Raw genomic sequence first — 22,954 nt, 5'->3', positions numbered from 1 at the left:
AAAGTAGCTTCTCGTTTTTTCATTCGATCTGTGCGTCTGCTAGCTGTGAGGTTTTCAGACCAACAATCACTTGAACAAGTAACCCAACGAGGCTACACATGCAACCTGTGGCTTAGATCGCCAATCCTCACATTCCTCCCATCCTCGCGATCCGCCGCTTCGACAACGTTCCTCGCGAGAAGTTTCATCTCTTCTTGCCCTCTTCGAAAATCCCCGAACATAACACAGCGTGGGAATAATCGTGAAAAGAAGGGACCACATTTCTTGGTGGAATTGCAAAAAGGCGAAGGCTTTCTTTTCAATTTACCACGATTCCGGAGACCCGCGCGTCAGCGTTTAATCGAGTTCTCCAGGATCGCCAAACGGAAACCAGAACTCCGCTTGTGAGCAGAGTAATCGTGATTCCAATCCGGAACCCTTTCTACCTCTTCGCATTTGACTCTACATCCGAGTTTTGTTAAGCTTCGTCAAGATGAGCACTTTCTCCTACGCGCAAGCCGCCAAGGGCCCCTCTGGATCACCAGTACCAGCCAAGGCCACTCCCACAGACGTGCAAAGTACCGAACCCAAACCCGAGGAATCGAGCAACGATGCTACCGCTACGACGGAATCAGTGACCCCCGCCTCCGAGAACGAGACACCGAAGGAAGTTGAGAAGCCCACACCGAGCGTGAATAAGGACGAGGAATTCACCACCGTCACTAGCAAGACCCGCTCGAAGGCCGTCCACTCGAGAACCTCTTCCCCAAGCGTCCGATCCACAAAGGAGTCGAAGGAGGGTGATTCTTCAAATACCAATGGCAAGACTGATGCCTCGTCAGAGAAGAAGTCTCAGGACGCCAAGGCTGAGAAGTCTGAAAATGGCACCGAGGGATCCAAGGACAAATCAGAGAAGTCTGAGAAGACTGAGAAGGCCGACAAGGCCGAGAAGAATGAGAAGCCTGCTCCCCCCAAGGAGCTGAAGGCCGCGCCTCTTCCCAGCGTGAACATCTGGCAGCAAAGGAGGGAGGCCCAGGATGCCAAGGTGAAGATGCCCGTTACAAAAGCTGCCTCTGCAAAGGCAGAGGAGACTCAACAGGAGTCCTCCAAGTCTAGCTCGAAGAAGAAGGGCACCGATGGCACAACGGAAGGTTCCAAGGGCGGCAAGAAGTCCGATGGTAGCAAGGGCCGCGACGATCTCCCCGCTGTCGCTGACGCCTCATCATGGCCTACTCCCGAGGTTGCTCTCGATGAGGAGAAGAAGAAAGCCCAGGAGAAGACCGACAAGACCGAGAAGTCTGAGAAGAGTCCCGTCATGCGCACCCACGGCAAGGAGAAGTGGATGCCCGTGGACTATGTCCCTACTGCCGTGTTCAACACCCCCCCTCCCCCCATCTGGTCGTGGAGGTAGCCGCCGAAGCGCCCGCGGAGGTCGCGAAAGTGGCCGAGGTGCTGCTCACGCTGCTGGTGAGAAGGCTAGCTCTGGACAGCCTGCCCAAGGATCTACTGGCAAGCAAGCCGCTGGAGAGCGTGGCCAACATGAGGCTGGCCCCAACCGCGCAGCCTCGCTTCCCGCTCAGGCGCGTCGCTCGACCAGCGCTGATGTCAACGCCCCCGAGGGTCGTAAGGCCCAGCCCGCTGAGCGTGGCCGTGGAGGCCGTGCTGCCGAGGACACCAATGCCAATGGAAAGCACACCAACGGTGAGAACGTCGCTCGCCCCCAGAAGCAGTTCGGCAAGAACGGTCAGGCCAACTCAAAGAACCCCAACCTCGCCGTTGATGCTCAAGCCGCTGCTCGTACCAACGACCGCCGGGCCGAGTCCGGCTCCAAGTCGGCCGACCCCGCTAGCTTCGAGTTCAACCGCGGCGGCCGTGCCAACCGTGGTGGCCGCGGCCCTTTCAACTCTTTCAATGGTCAGAACTCTCAGTTTGGCAATGTTGCCAACAACGGTTTTGTTCCCAAGTTTAACGGCGGCTTCAATGACCGCCAGCGATCGCACAATGGTCTCGCCAACGGATCCCAGCAGGGCAACCGCATGCCCATGCGCTCTCCCTCCCTCCCTGCGTCTGGAAACATGTACAATGTCTACCCCTTCCCCGCCGAAATCAACACCATGTACGGTTACCAGGCTGTTAACCCCGCACCGATGAGCGCTATGCCTTACCAGGGATACATGGAGCCCTTCACCCTTATGAACATGCTCTCCATGCAGCTCGAATACTATTTCTCTGTGGACAACATGTGCAAGGACATGTTCTTGCGTCGCCAGATGGACTCTCAAGGCTTCGTTCCTCTGGGTGTCATTGCCAGCTTCAAGCGCGTCAAGTCTCTCACTGAAGACTTTGAGCTTATCCGTCACATCTCTCGCCAACTCCGAACCGTCGAATACCAAACCGGCGAGGATGGTGTGGACCGCCTGCGCCCGAGAGAGAGATGGGCTCAGTGGATCTTGCCCTACGACCAGCGCGAGCCCTCTGCCCAGCACGAAGGTGCTGCCCCGGCAGCCCACTCTAGCAAGACTGACGAGAACGTCCCTTTCAACGCCCACGGTCCCAACGGCTCAGTCCCCAACGGAACCCAGCACTTCGTCTCTAACGGCACTAGCCCCCGTGGCTCCCAATCGCTGTCCTCCACAGCCCCCGAGTTTCAGCCGTCAATGCCTCAAAATGAGATTGCCAATGTAGGATACCCCATGGATACTCATCGCTACCCCGCCGAGAGTCCCCCCGCGAGAATACTCTTCCCATTTTGCCCCTTGGATCGACCCAGAAGTTAACAATAGCCCTGCAGCGTGCGGACTAGATCCAAACCCGACGAGCCCACCCTCCATTTGCTCCGGTCGTGCGGTGTTAGCTAACAGGTATGATGAGCCGGTTTCATGATATTCTCTTCTTTCAAAAGAAGCCAAAAACATGAAAGAAAGGTTGCAGCAACCCCAACTAACACTTTTATTTCTTAGCTTTGAAAGTGTTGATGACGATGATGAAACCATCCGTCCACCTTCCGTTGTCCGCCAACACCGCAACTCGGCGTGGAAAGGTAAAGCAAATAAATCCTACCAAAAGTCCCTTAATGTCAACAATTCTTCCGAGCATTCCTCATCAAATCATGCATCTGGGGGTCGAACCAACAAGAGACCCCCAAAATCTGGCCTTCTCACTGGCCCTCCCTATCACTCATGGTCAGATTATCTGACCCGCACTTTCGACTTGTCATTGTACAATGAATTTCGGCGTACAGCCCTTGATGATTTTTTCACACGACACGTCGACTATGGATTCAATGCTCTTATGTGGTTTTACAAAAGATATCTTTACGGTCGCTCTCCTATTCCTGAGCCGGTTATCTCAGATATTATTGGCCTGTCTCGGAGTTCACATTTCATGCACCATTCAGCTGTCTATGATATCCTTCGTGCAGCCATGAGCAGCGGGAAAATGGAGCAGTCTAACCTGAACAGGACTGGCATGTTCCTCAACCGTGACCGTCAGTCAAAGCCGGCCTGGCGAGATCGCGCGCGTTGAATACATACGTCCCTCCTCGTCGCGCCTCTCGAAATCGTCTGTTCTTTGTCTGCTCTTCTCCCTTCTTCTTCTTGTTTTTGCTTTCTGGGATCCATCTTCTTTTTATTATTTTCCTTTGCTCCTTCCATCAAATCATGATCAGCATTGTTGTGTCCAAAGGTTTTTGCATGCATCTTCGTCCACTTCTTCCTCCCTTTTTCCCCTACTAGAATGCCAAGTGGTCATTTCCATCGCAACAAACAACGGCTTGGTTTTTCCCTTCTATTATGAAGCTCCTAGGGCTTCTCTCATCCTATCTCTATCTCCATATCGCCCTCCCTCTCTTCGCCTCGCCATTTGTGTTCCGCAGCTGCTTGCTTTGATCATGGGCTCTTTTCTCTTCTTTTTTTCTCTCTCAAAATGTTTAGGAGTCCGGGCATGAGATTATGGGCAAAATATCCTCCCCACTTTTCGTTTCGATGCCTGGTTCAACGGTGTCCGGGGCTCAAAAAATGATTTTTTTTTTTCTCTTCCTCTTTTCATATCCTCTTTTTTCCTCACTTCCTGATTATAGAAACTTTTTTTGTGATTCATTTTCCAACTTTGTTCCCCTTTGTGTCTTTGTGTCCACGTCCTTTTCGACTGTTTCCAATTGTTCTTATCTATTCCTGCTTGCTGATGCCGACATCCCGGCTCTGCATGTTGGATCTTAGCGAGTTCAGCATAATGGTGCCTTTCTTGACACCGAGCAAAGCAAAGGTCGAGCCCAACAAATGAAAAAAAGTGTCTTGTATGATGTCAACTACCGTGCTCTGTTCCAAACGAGTGTCTGCTTCCATCGAAGAACAAATCCCAAATCCCACCCTGGGGCAACCTCCCTTACGACTTCGGCTTCCCGGGAATTTATCTGTCGCATCGATTATGTTTATTTTTTTTTTCCTAATGCGAGGAATGAAAAGTGGACAGGGCCAATTATTCCTTTTCAGTTTGGGTTGTGCATATACCAGGTCGTTCCGAGTTTTTGTTGGCTTATTTTTTTTTTCCTCCTTTTTTTTTTTTTAACTAGTCGAGGATTTAAGGAAATTCAATACATCCATGTGGATGATTCGCCGATAATTTAAACTCTTCCGTATACCCCTACTCTCGTGTACTTTTATACTCCGACCCCAGCTCCGCACGTTGATGGCCTGAGGCAGCCACACTTGGACCAACTGGAGTAACGACGATTGGCAATTGGCTTGTTCCGCTCCGACAGCTCTCGCCTTCTTGCTCTCTTCTCTCTTCTCTCATCTCCCCCGCCCCATCTTCCCCCCTTCACTCTACCCCAGAATTCGAAAATGGAGGGAGCTTCTCGCCAGACATCGAGACTGTTACGGTCTCGGGGTTCATCCCTCCTCCAGCAGCGCAGCCGCCTGTCACGACCAACCACCGCATGCGTGACCACCACGACGCAATCACGAGCCGTGTCAAATTCCCCCTCGCAACTTGGCCCCCGAATCCCTTTTTAGTGGTTTCGCAGCTGCTCCTCAGCAAAATTCCAGTGGTGCTCCCACCTATTTCAATACCCGCCCCTCTCTCCCCGCAAACACCGTCGTGCGATTCGTCCCTCAGCAGACAGCATGGATCGTCGAGCGCATGGGTAAATTCGACCGTATCCTGGAGCCGGGTCTAGCTATTATGGTCCCATTCCTCGACCGCATCGCCTACGTTAAGAGTCTCAAAGAATCCGCTATTGAAATTCCTAGTCAGAATGCCATCACAGCGGATAATGTTACACTGGAGCTGGATGGTGTGTTGTATACCCGAGTGTTTGACGCCTATAAAGCAAGGTACGTTCTTCGGCGGGGGCGGATCGAATCGGATTGGATCTTCAACATTTGCAACAAGGCCAGTCGCTGACTATCATCTCTAATTCCATAGCTACGGAGTCGAGGATGCTGAGTACGCCATCTCACAGCTGGCGCAGACAACTATGCGATCCGAGATCGGCCAGTTAACACTCGACCACGTCCTCAAGGAGCGCGCTACCCTCAACACAAACATCACACAAGCGATCAACGAAGCCGCACAAGAGTGGGGTGTTGTCTGCCTTCGTTATGAAATCCGCGATATCCATGCACCAGAGGCGGTTGTCTCGGCCATGCACCGCCAAGTTACCGCCGAGCGATCGAAGCGCGCCGAGATCCTCGACTCCGAGGGTCAACGCCAGAGTGCCATTAACATTGCCGAGGGTCAAAAACAGTCCGTCATCCTGGCCTCCGAGGCTCAGCGTGCTGAGCGCATCAACACAGCTGCCGGTGAGGCTCAAGCTATCGAGCTCCGGGCTTCTGCTACAGCTCGCGGAATTGAATCTGTGGCCAAGGCTATTCGTGAAGGAGATCAGCACGCCCACAGTGCTGTCAGCTTGAGTGTTGCCGAGAAGTACGTTGATGCTTTCTCCAAGCTCGCTCGTGAGGGTACGGCCGTGGTGGTCCCGGGTAATGTTGGTGACATGGGTGGCATGATTGCCAGTGCCATGTCCGTCTACGGCAAGATTAGCGAGACTCAAGCTAAGGGTATTGCTTCCAAGGCAATTGGTGTGGAGCAGTCGACGCCGCAGAAGACTATCGGCGATGCTGCACAGGTCGAGGAGGTAGCGGCCCGCGATGGTGTTTCCGAGCAGGTGATGAATGAGGTCAACCAGGACAACCAGTTCAAGCAATAAACTACTTGTGCGAGAGCTCTCGGAATGACCGTGACTGATGATCTCCCCTTCTCTTTCCTAATGGCATTCGCTGTTCCTCTTCTTTGTTTGCTTTCGCATCCCACCCGCCATCCGAAGGTGCCTCGCCCCTGCGGTGGTGGTCGTGGCTTACTCTGTATCACTCTCCTCAACTCATGTCTTTCAGCATTCTTCCACCAGGGTTTGAAGGTACGAAGCGGCTGTTTCGGAACCCACGGGTCTGGCCTATCCTTGATATGTGTACATACTAGGGGGAACCGCGGGGGGGGGGGGGGGGAGTCGAAAATGGGGGAAAACTGGAGAAAAGAAAGCGGAAAGGGACGATTGTATGATAGCCTGTAGAACCAATTGGAAGTCTATGAAATACTAGAACTGACCCTCTGCAATTCCTAACTCTAGATATAGCTATATAGCTATACTCGGAGATATGCGCTGCGCAACGCAAACGCGGAGCTCGGGCCACGCGCCAATCTGGAGATCGCGACTTTTCTATCGGGCGCGCCCTCTCTCCGACTGTAAACCACCTTCCTTCCACCTTCCCATCTTGCTTCTCCTTCCCCCTTCACTCCAGATTGACCCCCTCCAACTTTTTTGCCTCAACATCAGGCCCCGACACCTGAGCTCTGGCTCTGCGATGCCACGATAAACACCTGAATCTCACCCCTCCTCACGCCCTCCATTGCCTCCGCCTGAACACGCTCGCCTCGTTCCGCATCGGCCTACAACCTAACCCTTCCCCCAGTTCAAATCGAACCCTCCCGACACCTACACAGCCTTCCATTTGATCTCTTCGCTCAATACATCCGGTCCGATATCTTTCTCGTCTTTATCTCGAACCTCGGAGTAGCGGCGCATGCTGCCAGCATTGGGCGATGCATATCATCAAGCCTGTCTGGCTCACACATGGAGGTAGGTCTGACTTCACGCGGACTTTCTGCACTGGATATGAGGGAAGCGGAATCCTTTACTAGTCCAGCTCCATATTCGTCCCATTCATCGTTATCGATTGCGGAAGCTTCATCAGGCTAATTTGGGGATTCGTTTGGCGCAGGTGAACGGAAAGACTTCGAGGTTTACAGTTGTGATGTGTCGCCAGATGGGAAGAGGCTGGTGACAGCTGCTGGAGGTAAGCTCTTTTTTCCCCGTCTTTTCCTTTCATCTCATCTTTCTCCCTACGGACGGCTGGGGAGGGAAGGAAGAATATGGGAATTCGCAGTGAACTGACAGAAGCCTCGCTCTGTGCGCGTAATAGATGGATACGTTCGAATCTGGTCCACAGAGTCCATCTACAATACCGGCAACCCCGAATTCGCCAGCAAGCCGAAACAATTGGCCTCGATGAGCAATCACTCCGGCACTATTCATACCGTCCGCTTCTCCCCAAATGGGAAGTATCTCGCTTCTGGCGCGGATGATAAGATCGTTTGCGTTTACACGCTTGATGCAAACCCTCCTACACATTCGACATTCGGTACGTCCCAACATGGCTGGTCTATACAGGTGGATATAGCGCAGGCGAAGCTAACGAGTTCGGCGTGTACGATGTGTAGGTTCAGACGAGGCACCTCCAGTTGAGAACTGGCGCACAATTCGACGATTAATCGGACACGACAACGATGTGCAGGATTTGGGATGGTCGTTCGACTCGTCGATCCTCGTCTCGGTTGGTCTGGATTCCAAGGTGGTGGTGTGGTCGGGTCATACATTCGAGAAATTGAAGACTATCGCCGTGCACCAGAGTCATGTCAAGGGCATTTGTTTCGACCCGGCAAACAAGTACTTCGCGACTGCGAGTGATGACCGAACGGTTCGCATTTTCCGCTTCACTTCTCCGGCGCCGAATTCAAGCTCTCACGACCAAATGAACAACTTCGTCCTCGAACAGACCATCACAACTCCCTTCGCCAATTCTCCACTCACTGCGTACTTCCGTCGGTGCTCCTGGTCGCCGGACGGTATGCACATTGCAGCGGCAAATGCCGTCAACGGTCCCGTTAGCTCGGTTGCTATCATAAATCGTGGCTCGTGGGATGGCGATATCAACCTCATCGGTCACGAAGCTCCTGTCGAGGTATGCTCGTTTTCGCCTCGTCTCTACTCAAGAGAAAAGCCCAAAAAGAACCAGCCTGAAGGCCACTCGGGACAACCACACATTACCGTCATTGCTTGCGCCGGCGCGGATAAATCTCTCAGTGTCTGGATCACAAGCAACGCTCGCCCCATCGTTGTCGCTCAGGAAATGTCCGCCAAGACAATCTCAGATCTAGCCTGGAGCCCCGACGGCAGATGCCTTTTCGCTACAGCTCTCGATGGTACCATTGTTGCTGCCCGCTTTGAAGAGGGTGAGTTGGGCTGGGCTACAGATATGGAAGAAAACGAGAAATCGCTCACCAAATTCGGTACAAACCGCAAAGGTGCCGGCATCACGGAGACGACGGACGGACTACTACTAGAGGAGCAAAGCAAGGCCGGCGAGATTAAAGGTGTGGAGGGTCGCATGGGTGCACTGATGGGTGATGCCCAAGAGGCTGCCGTCAATGGCAGCTCTGCTCAGCCTTCGAATGGCACAACTCCTGCTCAAGCACCCTCGCCTGCCCCCCGAGAAAAAAACAGCAGACTAACGGAACCGCGTCAACCCCTGCGTCTAACGAAGCTCCAAAACCAAATCCCTACCAAGCAAAGCTGGAGCGATTGAAGCAACGACCCACATACACAAAAGAGGGCAAAAAGCGTATTGCGCCGCTACTTGTCTCCGGGGCTGGAGGCGGCGAGTCATCTCTTCCTCAGACCCGCCTGATAGCCTCTGTAAGCAACCAAGCGAAGGGCGATGCACCTACATCCATCGTCGATCTTTCGAAGCCCTTCGATGGCCTCCCCAAAGGCGGCTTGACTGCTCTTCTTCTGGGAAATAAGCGTAAGATTGCCCAGTTAGAAGGCGACGAAGAAAACCAGGTCGAGAAGCGCGTCGCTTTGGCAAGTCAAAATGGTGCTACCCCGATCATGGCCAACACGCCCGATGGACTAGTCCCTGCGCAGGTTCAACCTGCACCAAATGGACAGCAACCTACTCCGGAATTCATTCGGCCTGCAGTTACGAACCCTTGCATGTCGGTCAGTCAACTACGGCTTGCAGTTCCTAAGATCCGAACCTTTATCCTGCGGGCTCTCGATTCTAGTGGAAAGCCTACAGAGCCACCATCTTCTGCAGCCACTGGTGCTACTGGTGCTACTGGAAGTGAATCGACTAGCAAGTCTCGGGTAGACGTGATATTCGAGGCTCGGAACCCATCTCCAGCCAGCTTGACCGGCCGTGCTGTTGATCGCGAGCCCGTCCGACTCACACTCTCCCGGGGTGAGCAGCCACTATGGCAAGACTTCCTCCCTCGACCTGTCCTTCTCGTTACCGGAAACCAACATATGTGGGCTGCAGGATGCGAGGACGCCTCTCTTTACATCTGGACACCAGCTGGTCGCCGACTAGTAAGCGCCCTCGTCCTGGAAGCGCAGCCAGTCATTCTAGAGTGCAATGGACCTTGGTTAATGTGTATCTCCTCCGTCGGCATGTGTTACGTCTGGAACGTAAAGCACCTCTCATCCCCACACCCCCCCCGTCTCCCTCCAACCCGTCCTCGATGCCGCAATCCACACTCTCGGCGCCAACCCCACCCCGACCCCGGCCATCACAGACGCACGTGTGAACTCTGAAGGCCGCGTGGTCGTCTCACTCACAAACGGAGAAGGATACTCCTACTCCCCATCAATGTACTCCTGGCAACGCATCACAGAATCCTGGTGGGCTGTCGGCAGTCAATACTGGAACTCAACGGATACTCCAATCGGCAATCTCCAGCAAGCATCCGGCCCCCAGCCAGACAACAAAGAAGACAAAGCAGCTGTGGCAGCCGGCATCATCCCCTTCCTGGAACGCAACACAACGAACGAAACCCTTCTTCGCGGCCGGGCCTACTTCCTCCAACGACTTATCAAAGTTCTCCTCTCGCGCGAAGGCTACGAAACCTTCGAGTCGAGCGTTTCTATCGCGCATCTTGAGAACCGCATGGCTGCAGCTCTGTCCTTAGGCGCGAAGGAGGAGTTCAGACTCTATCTCAACATGTATGCTAAGCGCATTGGCGCCGAGGGGCAAAAGATGAAGGTTGAGGAGTTACTCAAGGGGTTAATTGGTGGTTTATTTGATGATGAAGAAGGAACTGAGTTTGTGAAGAGGTTGCAGGAGAATGAGCGCGATGGCCGGAGTTGGCGCGAGAGCTCGGAGGATCTGTGTGGCTGGCCGCGGGAGACTCTACTTAAGGAAGTGATTCTTGCTCTTGGTATGTTTTTTTTTTCAACCTTCTCGTCTTCCCTCTTTTCGCTCATTCCTCTTCTCGTGTTTCTTTTGCTGACAATTGGGTGTGTTTTCTAGGTAAATACCGCGAACTTCAGCGCGTGACTGTTCCATACGCCAAGTTGCTTGATATGGTGGTTGGAGCTGAAGAAGGCGATGCGATGGACCTATGATTCTAGATCTAGGATATTTTGGCTTTGTTTCTCCCTGCATTTCTTTCTTTTCTTTTCTCTTTCCCTATTCTTATTAAACCCTTTTCTGCTTTCTTTAAAACGGGGTTCCGAGTCGGCGTTTACACATTGGCTTGTTTGGTCGGGCGGGACCATGGTTGAAAGGTATCTATCCGGTTTCTGCATGGCTGCTTGAACTCGATTTTTTGATTTTTTTTTTTTTACATTAGCAATAAGAGAAGGGGATTTTCGTTTGTATCAATTGTATCATATCATATCTTCAGGGTCTTTCCACCCCTCCCCTTCTGTGCGTGTCTTCAACTTGAAAGATTCATTTGAATTAATGCCCTCTCCCATGAAACAATCAATAGCCCTCTTTCCCCCGTCACCATAGGGACAAATTGAATGCAGGCTAGGTACGAGTCGTCATGTATAATCAACCTCATCAAAATCATCAAAAATCCAATTCTCCTCCAACCTCCTCCTCTCCTCTTCGGACTCCGCCGCCTGAAAAGCCTCCATCTTCAAATTCCTCGCGCGGGCCTTGGCCTTCTCATACGACGCAATCGGAGTCCACCCCTCACTAGCAACCCCGACAATATCCCGGCATTCCTGAAATTGTTCATCCGCTTCGGCCTGCGCGGCATTTAATCGAAGACACTCTCTAACCTCCTCGTTTGAAAATGAAATTGGGCAGCGAGTACTACCCGTCCCCGTCCCCGTCCCAGTATCAGAATCCGAATCGGCATCCGAGTCAGCATCGGTGTTGCCGGTGATATCGGCCCAACGTCGCGAAAAAACTATCAAGTCCGATTTCAGGGTGATGATATCTCCTTCCCAGGGATCACCCGAGTGGTGCCAGAGTCTGCGACGAAGCTTATTGTATTTCTCTGATAGAGCTTCGTAATGTTCTGGATTGAGTTTCGCTGTTTGTCTGATATATTCGCGGTGTAGGCGTCGGCGGCGGAAGATTTCTAATTCTTTTGAAGTCCAGTGGTGTCTGGGCTTACTGGTGCTATCTCCCACTGGTTGCAGTAGGTCGTTGCTGTCGCTGTCGCTGTCGATGTCACTTTCGCTGCCGCTGTCTTTATGGCTCAGACTTGGCGAAGTCGGTTCCGAGTCCTGCGCGCTTAATCCCGGGTCGACGATATCTTGGCTCTTTACTGAGAGGGGGATACCAGATTGCAAGAAGAGCGGGAGAATGGTGCTGTGTTGCCAGTCGATTAGACCTTTTACTTGGAGGGATTCTGTTACGATGACGTTGTTTGGTTGGAGATCTGGGTGTCGGATCACTGGTCGGTGGAGGTATTGGTCTGTTTCTCCGCTGGGGATTAGGTCGGGCGCTATGGCTAGATATTTCTTTAGATTTTGGACATGATCCTTGTGCGACTGGGGTTCGTAGGCGTGGACTTCTCGGCGGAGTCGTTGGAAGGGGTGGAGGGGTTTCCCGAATTCTGAGAGGTAGGCGATTTCTTTGGTGGCGCCTGTTGTTAGGGCTGCGAAGCAGTCTTGGTCTATTGGGGCAGAGAAAGGTTGCATGTTAGATTTGTTTAAGTAGAGGAGGGGGGGGGGGGAGAGCTCTGGTAACAGGTAGTTCTGGAAATTAATGGGACTAGTGATCACTTACAGGGACCGCGTTCTACGTTGAGGTTTAGTCTTTTGCCAAACCATAATCGAAATGATGTATCTGGGCCAATGCAGAACTGTTTCGAGTTCTCATTAGTCGCGTTGCTGGGTTGAATAAGAATTCGAGGATAATTGTTGGGGAGATCGTCGCAATAATAAAGACTTCCACTGGCGGGAAATCTGAGGGCCATTAATTTGGACTCGAGCTGGACGAGATTCGTGATAATGGTGGTCTGTTCCTGCTCGCATAGATTGAACCAGACATCGCCCAAGTTAGTTCCTGTCACTAGCTCCATGAACATGTACTCGGTCCCCGCGGGGTTATCGGCAACGGTGGAATAGCCGAAGACCCTGGGGATGGGGAAGCCGTGCGAGCGGAGAAAGTCCATGGTCGCGACTTCACTGGCGATGAGGAGAGATTTTGGTTCTGTGACGGGGAATGGTATGCGTGCGACAAATTGGAAGCCATCGCGCATGGTGATTAAAAAGGTTCGGTTGAAGCCACCTTCGGCGAGCTTTTTGAAGCCGGTGAGATCATGTTCGGACTGGTTGATTGAGTGGGCTGCCAGGCGTTTGAGTTCTGGGATATTGAAGATTTTCCTCCGTTCGGAGTGTCTGAGGGCGTCATTGTAGCTGTGATGCAAGTTGCTTGTTAGTGAAGTGTGAAGTGTGAAGTGCAGAGAACTTGTGTAAAGTTAAGCGTACATCCATTTCCCTGTAGTGTACTCGAAGCAGTCATCTGCGTCTGCATTAATTTGGGGCATTTTAAGTTGAAATATGCCCAGGTGCAAGAATGCCAAGATGGTAGTAGGAGTGGATGATACACTGGGTCGCACTGGTGGGGATTGCCTACTAGATATGTAGTACTAGTCGTGCTACTGTATATCCGGTCATACGGCCGAGTCTGAGTGAGGCTGTGAGAGGCAAGACGGGATGCGTGCGCGTCCTTTTCGGTTTAGGTTGAGCGCGGCTGGGCAGCCAATGCGAGTGCGAGTGCGAGTGTCTAGATACTACGAGTGATTTTTCGTGCTAACAGTACGATGGATGCTTCAAGCCTTATTCAAGTTCCTCCGAGTCGTTCCTCGTTCTCGTTCTCGTATGGATCTGGTGGTACTGGATAGCAGTACTGGAGAGTACCTAGTATATATCAACATGGTCACACCACCAGCACAGCACCAGCCACCACGTAAAAATAATCTAGCCAAGGTTTAAGTTGGAGTTCACTTCTGGGATTACTACCTACTAGGTAGTACCTACATTTGGTATGGTATTCGTGGTAGTATACTTCTGTATACTCCTACAATGTACCTAGGTAGTACTCCGGATAGTATGACGTACAGGGCTTGGATATCACGTGACTAGAGGAGTAAGCAAAAGCGGTGAGGCTAATCCGGCAGAAAACTCCGATGACATCGAGGGAAGCTCCGTTGAGCTCGTTCAAGAAGTTGAAGTTTCTCTCTTTCTCTCTTTCTTTATCTCCAAATATATACCCTCCTTCATCAATTGACCTCGCTCGCTGTCACCCAGTGGGCCCCGTCATCACGTCGCTCTCCAATTCCTCCCGTTTTCTCCTTCGTCTCGTCGATCGATCCGCAGCTGGACCTGCCTTGACTTTAAGTACCACACGCCCGCTCCAGACTCGGAGCCAACAGAATCAACCCTGCGCCCGCTTCCGCCTTTGCATCTCCCCCCACCTCATCCCACCTTTTTCTTCCTGTCGCTTCTACTCCAGCAAGAAGAAGAAATCCAATAAAATGCCCCCCAAGAAGGCTGCAACTCAAGAAAAGGTCCTGCTGGGCCGCCCCGGCAACTCTCTCAAGAGCGGTATCGTATGTGAGGACCCCACTCCTTTTTTCTGTGCGATTTTTTCCTCAGCACAGTCCACTTTTTAATTCCACACAAACTATTTAAGCCGATGCATCCCCCTTTCCTCTCTTCCTCCCTTCTTTCTCCCCAAGTTGGAAAGTTTTCTTTTCTTTTCTCTCTTCCACAGCTTACCATGGCTTGATTTTACTATATAGGTTGGTCTCGCCAACGTTGGCAAGTCCACGCTTTTCCAATCCATCACCAAGTCCTCGCTGGGTAACCCGGCCAACTTCCCTTATGCCACCATTGATCCCGAGGAGGCTCGCGTCGTCGTCCCCGATGAGCGTTTCGACTGGCTCGTCGATCACTACAAGCCCAAGTCGGTTGTGCCCGCCAACTTGACCGTCTACGATATCGCCGGTCTGACTCGCGGTGCCTCCACTGGTGCCGGTCTCGGTAACAACTTCTTGTCTCACATTCGTGCCGTCGATGCCATCTACCAAGTGGTTCGTTGCTTCGATGACGCCGAGATTATCCACGTCGAGGGCGATGTCGACCCCGTCCGCGACTTGACCATCATCAGCGAGGAGCTGCGCGTCAAGGATATCGAGTTCGTCGAGAAGGCTCTCGATGCTCTCTCCAAGCAGACTCGCCGTGGTGGCCAGTCTCTTGAGATGAAGAAGCTGAAGGAGGAGGAGGCCACCACTACTCGTGTCCTCGAGTGGTTGAAGGATGGCAAGGACATCCGTCAGGGTGACTGGTCCCCCCAAGGAGGTACGTTTGATCTTTCCATTACCCATTATTCACTGCACCCAACCCACCACTCCTTTTCATGATGAATAAGAGCTATAAGCTCGACAATAAACCCAGCTCGTCGAACGTCCCTCCTAAAGAAGGGGGCGTCTTGAGAAGAAAGTTTATACTGAAAGCCATTTGGAGTCTCATCTCGATTCAACCAATCACACAAATCATTGTCCAGCGCATCCTTGCTAACATAATGGTTCTAGGTTGAGGCCATCAACCCTCTGTTCCTGCTCACCGCCAAGCCCGTCGTGTACCTGGTCAACCTGAGCGAGAAGGACTACATCCGCCAGAAGAACAAGTACCTCCCCGGTCTGTTCGAGTGGTGCAAGACCCACACCCCCGGTTGCCCCATTCTGCCCATCTCCGCCTGCTTCGAGGAGCGTCTCACCCTGATGCAGGATGACGCCGCCGCCGAGGCGGAGTGCAAGAAGCTAGGCACCAAGTCCGGTCTGCCCAAGGCCATTACCACCATGCGTACCGCCCTGAACCTGTCCAGCTTCTTCACCACCGGTACGGATGAGGTCCGTCAATGGACCATCCGCAAGGGCATCAAGGCCCCTGCCGCTGCCGGTGTCATTCACACCGACTTCGAGAAGACCTTTATCCAGGCCATTGCCTACAACTACAGCACGCTGCGCGAGCTTGGCGACGAGGCTGCCGTCAAAGCCGCTGGTAAGATCATGACCAAGGGCAAGGATTACGTTGTCGAGGACGGCGATATCCTGCTCATCAAGGCCGGCGCTGCCAAGAGCTAAATGCAGAATAGATAGTTCTATAAGCTTTGGAAATGATACACCCTGAGAAGTCTCATTTATCTGTCAATTGTATACTATAGCACGTAGAATGTGTTCTCAGATTTTCATATTTGTAACCCAATATGACTAGACAGTGACCATCTTTCAATTCAAGCTCGAAACCTATGAACGATGCCATTGCCATGCCATAGTTACTACTACTCGTACTGTATGCAGCCCGCCGCAAATCTGATATCATCACGTGACCTCCCCGCGCATCCCACCTTGGACTGCTCGCCCTCGCCGCACCAAGGAACACTCACCAACCAGCACCATGTTCAAGAAAGAGTGAGTGATGCTTCCCGAAGCTATATGGACCCTGAAAATATTTCACTGGGGTCCCGGGCCAAAGAATTAGGAAAGATGGATGGGCCAACAGCTACCACCGCACTGCACTGCACTGCACTGCAGCACAAGCTCGAGACCCCGGGAGTCGAAATGAGGATACATACCACACAAACAAGTCTTCAGAAATTCGAGAGCTAATCATGTCTATTATCCATTAGAATCCCCACCAGCAACCGGTCAAAGGTCAAGTCCTCGGTGCAGCGCGGTCTCCGCCAGAGGCTGCTGGATGCGTACCCGGGGTTCGAGCCATATATTGAAGAAATAATGCCTAAGAAGGGATCTCTCGAGGCTGTGAAACTGTATGTTGAACTCGGAATCAAAACCAAATCACTTCCCCAGCCATATCCTATCCATTCATACCCTATCCTGTCCTATCCCGTCCTTTCCCATTCAATGCATTCCGACCAACTTCCAACTTCCAACCCAAGCACCAATACAACCATCCATTAAACAACTTCACTAACAACCCACAACAGCCCAGACAGAGTAACCCTCTACACAATAGACTCAATTCCCCTCTTCTTCCAACCAATCGACGGCCCACCAATCCCCCACCTAAAACTAATTCACCAATTCCCATCCGCACTGCCAACAATCCAAATCGACCGCGGCGCAATCCGCTTCGTGCTCTCCGGCGCCGCGCTCATGGCGCCCGGTCTGACTTCGCCCGGTGGCCGTCTGCCCGAGAAAGAGAATGCTCTCGAGGCGGGCCAGATTGTTGCTATTAAGGCCGAGGGCAAGGAGGAGGTTTGTCTTGTTGGTACGCTTAAGGTTGGTACCGAGGAGATGAAGAGTAAGGGTAAGGGTGTTGTTATGGATGAGGGGCATTATCTTGGTGATGGGTTGTGGAATATGCAGTTGGATTAGATGGGTGGGAATGGTGTAAGGAATGTGTACTATAGTACTACTACTAAGTACTATATGGATAGATGATTGTCGGGTTTGGATTGGATAGGTTTTCGATATACCTCTGATGAATGATTGATGACTCGGAATTGAAAAGAACTTGAATATTTTCCAAGGTTGTCCGTATTTTGTGCCCAGGGCTCTTCAAGTTGTGGCTCCGCGGGGGTATAGAGATGGATGCCCAGGTGATATTGAGTTCATCCCATGCTACTAAGTTGCCCAATCCAATTATAAGCCCTAGAGGTTGTAACAGTACTAGTAGTACTAGTATGCGCGTCTTATCTCGGTTTGAAAATATCGATTATTGGATGTATCAGAGGTACTAGTATATACAGTTGCCAGGGTACCATCAATCCCATTAAATTATGCTTCAAGTTTATGAGCCATCCCGACTATCCACGGACTGGGGATACTCATCCGAAACATCACCGTCTCGACCAGCATGCTGCGATACAGATGAAGTCGGCGAGAGAGATGACCACGAAGGCGTACGAACAGGGAGACTCAACCCAAGACCTCGAACACTAGCAGCCGAACCAGTCCTGGAACCAAGACCCGGGTGCGTCCCATTCGTCGGAGATCGGCGCAGACCAACACGGGAAATCGCTCGCTGTAGCATCTCGCCCGAGGAATCAAGTGCGATCAGGAAGCGGGCTAACTCGGTGCAAAGTTCCCAGTCTCCCTTGCGAGAAGCCAGGCCAATCAGGCGAACAACATAGTCTTCAATTTGGCCGTCGTGATTGTGGTCTTCGTCCTCAAATGCCTGGAGAACAAGGAGATAGCCAACGGCTGTTTTGAGGGAGTCTAGTCGCAAGGCTTGCTCAAAGAGGTCCTTTGGAGGAGGTAGGTAGGTGAAAAGTGTGCGCCAGAAGCGAAGCTCCGTCTTTCGCGTGCACTGTACTACAATGTCAAGATATTCGCGGGCTGGCAGTGATGCTTGGAGGAAGGCGATGACGGTAGGTAGAAGTGGTCCTTCGCGTACGGTTGGGTCCTCGGATTTGTTTGCACGGCCCCCGTTGTCCACTTCTTCATCAAGGACATGGTGGAGCAGGATTTCGAGGCCGTGGGCAAAGTAGGATAGATGGGAGAAGTGTCGACAGAGAGAAAGGGTAGCAGGTGTTCCAAGATTTATAAGACTGTACTGGAGGAAGTATGGGAGGAAGAGATGTGTCTGCGAAAATGTTAGTATACAACGATCTCCGGTATTCAAGAGGCCAGTTAACATACTCGAATGGCGAATTTCAACGTGGTAAATGTGACATCACGCCGCTGCGTTATTTCAGACTCCACTCCTAGCACGATGCCCTTATTCAACAACACCGACAGAGGGTAGAAGTCGAGGGGTATGTTGAGTGGTGCCGGCACTGTTCCTTGCTGTAGCACATCATGTACGTCATTCCAGGCAAGGAGATCCTTGCCTCGGAACAACCACAGCGAGTCCCTGAGCGAGAGACTGCTATGAGATGGCGCGAGAGCCATATCGGCAGACGGGCTGTTCGGTAGGGACTCATCTACCGAAGGCGAGAAGTTGAAGGCGAGTTGGTCGCGCATAAGGATATAGTACTCTACATCATTAGAGATGACTCGCATGTCATACTTGAGGTCGCCTCCATCCGTCACCGTCGGCTGTAAGAGAACGAGGTTGCCATCAACAAGGAGAAGCACGGATGCAACTTTCACGTCTTGAGAAGGGTCGCCATTGTCTACCTTTGCATCAGTATTTATCGTCTGGTTTGAAGAGCAGCCGGACTCACGCATTTGCTCCTCAGGCAAAACCCAGCTAATGGAACGAACTCGAGTCGGAGCCCTCACGATCCCATTGAAAGCAATCTGTCCGACCGGAACAAGGGTGATTTGGGGCTGCGTGGAGTTTATGACATAGTGGTAGAGGATGTTGTCATAGGTGTAGACTAAAATGGAATCCTCTCCAGAGGGGCCGATAAATACCACCGGCGCCGGAAGATACTCTGTGAATATAACGGAGCTTTCTTTGAGAGCATCCTCGCGCGAGTAGAGACGTATCTATAGTCATCACATAAGCTTATGTGAGCAAGACCTGGGAACCAGTAAGTCACATACCTCATATGATCCATCGCTTTCAACAGCGGCAATCAAAATGTGCCCGTACCAGCACATACCCCCCTCGAATGGCAAATGAGTTCTCCACTTTCGAATCTTCAAACACTTTCCACCTGCCACTGTTGACACTGTAATGTGCCAGTCCCCTCCGGCCTGCGATTGCGACATACCGTCCATCCTGGGACACGACGCAGGACCGGATCGGCCATTGCGAGTGAAGGTATGCCGGGGGGGTATTGGCCATGGTGCCATAGCGAATCCTTGCCTGATATCGTCATTAATTCTGGAAGATCATGTCCACGGTAGAGTATGAACTCGGTCCCGGTCTGCAGCAGGCCTTGGGCGAGATTGACAGCTGAGAAGCAACCTGTCAAAGCACTGCGAGCTGTTTCCAAGATCCACAGGCGTCGATCATTCTGTGCCGACAAGATAATGTCAGACCCGCCGCCAATCCAGCAGCCATTCGAGACTCCCGTCAACCATTCCTCACAGTTTGATGCTGCTAGGGTAGAATCAACTGTGAAGCTGTTACCACCGGGCTTTCCAAAGACACTCCATGTCGTCCACCCATTTTCATAACCGGCAAAGAGACAGTATCCGTCCGGCGAATAGTTCATAAAGGTCAACGCCCCTGTGGTAGCTGGCGACGCAGGGAGATGTAACTTTTGGGAGAGCGGTACATTGCCTGTGTAATCTTTGGCAGTGTAGACCAGGATCTCCCCACTGGCGCAATAGACGGTTAATAACGAGAAGCGAGCATTAACCGTTACTTTCAAAGCTTTCTCGCCGTCATCCTTGGGATCGTGAAAGCAATGCCCGTGGAAAAGCTTCTTGGGCGACTCGGGATCTTGCTGTGTTCCAGGAAGCCGTTGTACTGTATATGCCTGACCATTGCTTGTGAGCCATATCAGGAGATTCATAGCCCGGTCATAAACCATATCAGTGATTGTGACTTTCTTCGGTACGTTCAGAATATGGTTCAACACCTCCGACGTAGTCTGGGAGCCGCTGGACTCGGGTGTCCATCGAATACATTGTACGGCCGACGGTTTCCGGGTGGCCACGACCAGCTCTTGGTCAAGCGCCAGCGCCTTGACAATCCCGGACTCAATCTTGATTGCCATACGGAACCTGATACTGATATCTCCGACGACATTTGCGTCTTCCACGGCGGCAAAGTGGGTAAGTTGCTGACGGCGAGGGTTTGTACTGTGATCGAATTGCTGCTGGTAGACTCGAGTTGCTGGGTCTGAGGCTACCGAATATGTGAGGAGGTAACCATGGTGTGTCTGAACGACGAGGATTGTCGAATCGGGGTGCATGAGTAGGGCGACATTCGGGCCATAGGTCTTGAGAGAGAACGAGGAGCGAGCTATGGCGGCTACCACTGCTGTTGGCTGCCGGGGTGCGTGTTAGTTCAGATCCCAATGCCGCTGAAACACGGCGCGGGGTTGCTCAAGACATACTCTCGTTTGCCATAAGGAGATTGACGATTCTGTTATGGTCGCAAACATATGCCCTGAGCGTGAAACACAAAGGCCATTGATTGCTTCATCCTCCCACTTTGGGGTCTCCGTGTGGGGGGTTGTTCCATCATTGTGTTCCTTGCTTTGGTTGGTTGGAGCCGCGACTTCTTCGGTATCATTATTCTCGTCAATCGAGTTTAGTTGGCCAGTTGGAGGAGGGTCAGAGGGTTCACGATCCTCGGAGACAACAATGTTTGGACCGTTGACCGCGTAGACCCGGGGAACTCCATTAGGCCAGTACATGGCGCGGCGAAGGAGAAAGCTTCAAAGCGGCAACAGCGGAGGTCACTTGAGGAGAAGCATGAGTCATCCGAGTCATCTGACTAGAAAGGAAAAGGAAAGAAGGAAAGAAGAGGAAGGCGCAAACCAGAAACAAAAACAGACACAAAAACAGAAACCGCGGCCATTCAAACTGGGGAAGCTGCGACCAACGGGGCCGATAAGCGGTGTCACGTGGGGCTGCTTGCTCCCCGCATCAAAAAGCATCCATTCGCTTCTTTTTTTTCTCGGAGAGCCCCAGCGTTTCTTTCTCTTCTTCTCTCCATTATTAAATATTTACACACCTCTCAAAAAAAGGAATATCTGTTTACTATGGTGAGTCCGAACACTCCTGCACTGAGGAATGGGACTTTTACTGACCATGCACCACTGGTAGGCCCCCACCGAGAGCAACAAGCGCCTTGCGCTGGCTATCATCGACTTCCTCGGCTCCAGCCTGAAGGATGGCACCCTCACCGCCGACGATGCCGAATCGATTGAGATCGCCCAGTCTTGCATTGCCGATACCTTCAAGGTGGATCCCTCCAACGAGGCAGCCGTAAAGGAGGCCGTTGGTGGTCAATCCCTCGCCAATATCTACAGTGTCTACGAGAAGCTGCGCAACAAGTCCACCCCCCAGCCTGACGCCGGTGCCGCCCAACAATCCCAAGAGCAAAAGCCTACCAAGGCCGGTACCCCCACCGATGAATCCGACAAGCTGAAGTCCGAGGGCAACTCCCTCATGTCTAAGAAGGACTACCCCGCCGCCATTGAAAAGTACACCCAGGCCCTGGACATCGCCCCCGCCAACCCCATCTACCTCTCGAACCGCGCCGCTGCCTACTCCGCTTCCCGCAACCACGAGAAGGCCGCCGAGGACGCCCTGCTGGCTACCACCGTCGACCCCAAGTACTCCAAGGCCTGGAGCCGTCTGGGTCTTGCCCGCTTCGACCTGGGCGACTACCATGCCGCTAAGGAGGCTTACGAGAGTGGAATTGCCGCTGAGGGCAACGGTGGCAGTGATGCGATGAAGCGCGGTCTGGAGACTTCCAACCGCAAGATCGAGGAGGCTAGCCGTGCTAGCGAGCCCCCCCTCTGAGGAGCTTGACACCGCCTCCGGCGCTTCCCGCGGTGGTGCCGGTGGCATGCCCGATCTTGCTTCGCTGGCCGGTATGTTTGGCGGCGGCGGTGCTGGCGGTGGTGGTGGTGGCATGCCCGACCTGAGCTCTATGATGAGCAACCCCATGTTCTCCCAGATGGCCCAAAACCTGATGGGTAACCCCGACATGCTGAATAACCTGATGAGCAACCCCCGTCTGCGCGAGATGGCCGAGAACTTCGGTCAGGGTGGTGGCATGCCTGATATGTCCAGCATCATGAGCGACCCTAACCTTGCCGATATGTAAGTTGATCCGTCACCCTCGGCTTCCCCCCTGATCCTCAACTAACGATTACGTACAGGGCTCGCAACATGATGGGTGGTGGTGGCGGCGCTGGCGGCGCTGGTCGCGGTGCCGATAATCAGCAATAGACGTTTTTGGATGACATGTATGACCTTGGAAAAAGACACGATGATGATGCTTTTGTGGCGATTTCGATTTGCAGCAGCGTTTCTTAGACACGAACACATTTCGTTACTGATTCTTCAACTCTCTTCCTGTTTCTTAAAAAGCTCTAACTGCTATTATCACAACCTGGATGATGGGGAAATTGTCATAGGAAAAATAAGAGAAAAAAAGAAAAGGAGTTGGTCGCCGGCAACCTAGAAATTCCGAGAAAAAGGCAACAAGATCAGCCCTAATTTAGCTTCTCCTATCGCGTATATGGGTTTTCCTGGAGGAACCAATTGTTCCCCTAGACCATAGGGGTCTACGTGCCAAGACATTCACTTCTTAGAAGCAAAGCCATACCATCACCAAGCATCCCACGATACACATGCTCACTCTTTTGTTTACTTTTACTTTATGCACCAGCAATCTATTAAACTGCTCATTTCTGTTATCCTTTCGCAATCTGAATACAATTCATCAGTATTGGTCATGCCCTCTACGATTTCTTAGCAATGACAACGCGGGATGGTCACCCACTCA

The 22,954-nt window shown here is 52.2% G+C and overlaps 8 protein-coding genes across 8 annotated transcripts; 6 read left to right on the top strand and 2 right to left on the bottom strand.

Moving 5' to 3' along the window:
* Positions 1 to 472: 472 nt before the first annotated feature.
* On the top strand, positions 473 to 3,504 carry N7481_002443 (La domain family; the record flags this gene model as incomplete). The annotated part of the gene is made up of 4 exons (XM_057261662.1): positions 473 to 1,386; positions 1,460 to 2,700; positions 2,771 to 2,840; positions 2,940 to 3,504. 4 exons carry the CDS (start codon positions 473 to 475, stop codon positions 3,502 to 3,504), a joined length of 2,790 nt encoding a protein of 929 aa, XP_057126594.1.
* Positions 3,505 to 4,820: 1,316 nt separating this feature from the next.
* N7481_002442 (SPFH domain-containing protein) lies at positions 4,821 to 6,187 on the top strand (the record flags this gene model as incomplete). Its single annotated transcript, XM_057261661.1, has 3 exons — positions 4,821 to 4,948; positions 4,992 to 5,312; positions 5,404 to 6,187. The coding sequence occupies 3 exons, from the start codon at positions 4,821 to 4,823 to the stop codon at positions 6,185 to 6,187; spliced, it is 1,233 nt and encodes a 410-aa protein (XP_057126593.1).
* An 890-nt stretch (positions 6,188 to 7,077) lies between these two features.
* On the top strand, positions 7,078 to 10,720 carry hir1 (putative histone transcription regulator Hir1; the record flags this gene model as incomplete). The annotated part of the gene is made up of 7 exons (XM_057261660.1): positions 7,078 to 7,114; positions 7,257 to 7,331; positions 7,458 to 7,676; positions 7,756 to 8,847; positions 8,883 to 9,768; positions 9,791 to 10,533; positions 10,626 to 10,720. The coding sequence occupies 7 exons, from the start codon at positions 7,078 to 7,080 to the stop codon at positions 10,718 to 10,720; spliced, it is 3,147 nt and encodes a 1,048-aa protein (XP_057126592.1).
* A 423-nt stretch (positions 10,721 to 11,143) lies between these two features.
* On the bottom strand, positions 11,144 to 13,107 carry N7481_002440 (uncharacterized protein; the record flags this gene model as incomplete). The annotated part of the gene is made up of 3 exons (XM_057261659.1): positions 11,144 to 12,231; positions 12,345 to 12,976; positions 13,049 to 13,107. 3 exons carry the CDS (start codon positions 13,105 to 13,107, stop codon positions 11,144 to 11,146), a joined length of 1,779 nt encoding a protein of 592 aa, XP_057126591.1.
* Positions 13,108 to 14,097: 990 nt separating this feature from the next.
* N7481_002439 (YchF/Obg family ATPase) lies at positions 14,098 to 15,708 on the top strand (the record flags this gene model as incomplete). The annotated part of the gene is made up of 4 exons (XM_057261658.1): positions 14,098 to 14,172; positions 14,365 to 14,927; positions 15,020 to 15,029; positions 15,157 to 15,708. The coding sequence occupies 4 exons, from the start codon at positions 14,098 to 14,100 to the stop codon at positions 15,706 to 15,708; spliced, it is 1,200 nt and encodes a 399-aa protein (XP_057126590.1).
* Positions 15,709 to 16,021: 313 nt separating this feature from the next.
* Positions 16,022 to 16,962, top strand: N7481_002438 (translation machinery-associated protein 20; the record flags this gene model as incomplete). The annotated part of the gene is made up of 3 exons (XM_057261657.1): positions 16,022 to 16,035; positions 16,254 to 16,394; positions 16,572 to 16,962. 3 exons carry the CDS (start codon positions 16,022 to 16,024, stop codon positions 16,960 to 16,962), a joined length of 546 nt encoding a protein of 181 aa, XP_057126589.1.
* Positions 16,963 to 17,377: 415 nt separating this feature from the next.
* Positions 17,378 to 20,849, bottom strand: N7481_002437 (RIC1 family protein; the record flags this gene model as incomplete). Its single annotated transcript, XM_057261656.1, is given in 5 exon segments — positions 17,378 to 18,172; positions 18,229 to 19,023; positions 19,081 to 19,233; positions 19,251 to 20,477; positions 20,547 to 20,849. The coding sequence occupies 5 exon segments, from the start codon at positions 20,847 to 20,849 to the stop codon at positions 17,378 to 17,380; spliced, it is 3,273 nt and encodes a 1,090-aa protein (XP_057126588.1).
* A 348-nt stretch (positions 20,850 to 21,197) lies between these two features.
* Positions 21,198 to 22,395, top strand: N7481_002436 (uncharacterized protein; the record flags this gene model as incomplete). The annotated part of the gene is made up of 4 exons (XM_057261655.1): positions 21,198 to 21,200; positions 21,262 to 21,901; positions 21,948 to 22,266; positions 22,326 to 22,395. The coding sequence occupies 4 exons, from the start codon at positions 21,198 to 21,200 to the stop codon at positions 22,393 to 22,395; spliced, it is 1,032 nt and encodes a 343-aa protein (XP_057126587.1).
* Between the last annotated feature and the right edge of the window lie 559 nt (positions 22,396 to 22,954).

The sequence above is a fragment of the Penicillium waksmanii genome (genome assembly GCF_028829765.1).
Source record: "Penicillium waksmanii strain IBT 27052 chromosome Unknown utg000002l:1.0-3326099.0:1.0-3328782.0, whole genome shotgun sequence".
In the NCBI taxonomy this organism is placed as follows: domain Eukaryota; kingdom Fungi; phylum Ascomycota; class Eurotiomycetes; order Eurotiales; family Aspergillaceae; genus Penicillium; species Penicillium waksmanii.
The sequence above is the reverse complement of the archived record's forward strand: the minus strand, read 5'-3'. Positions and strand labels throughout refer to the sequence as shown.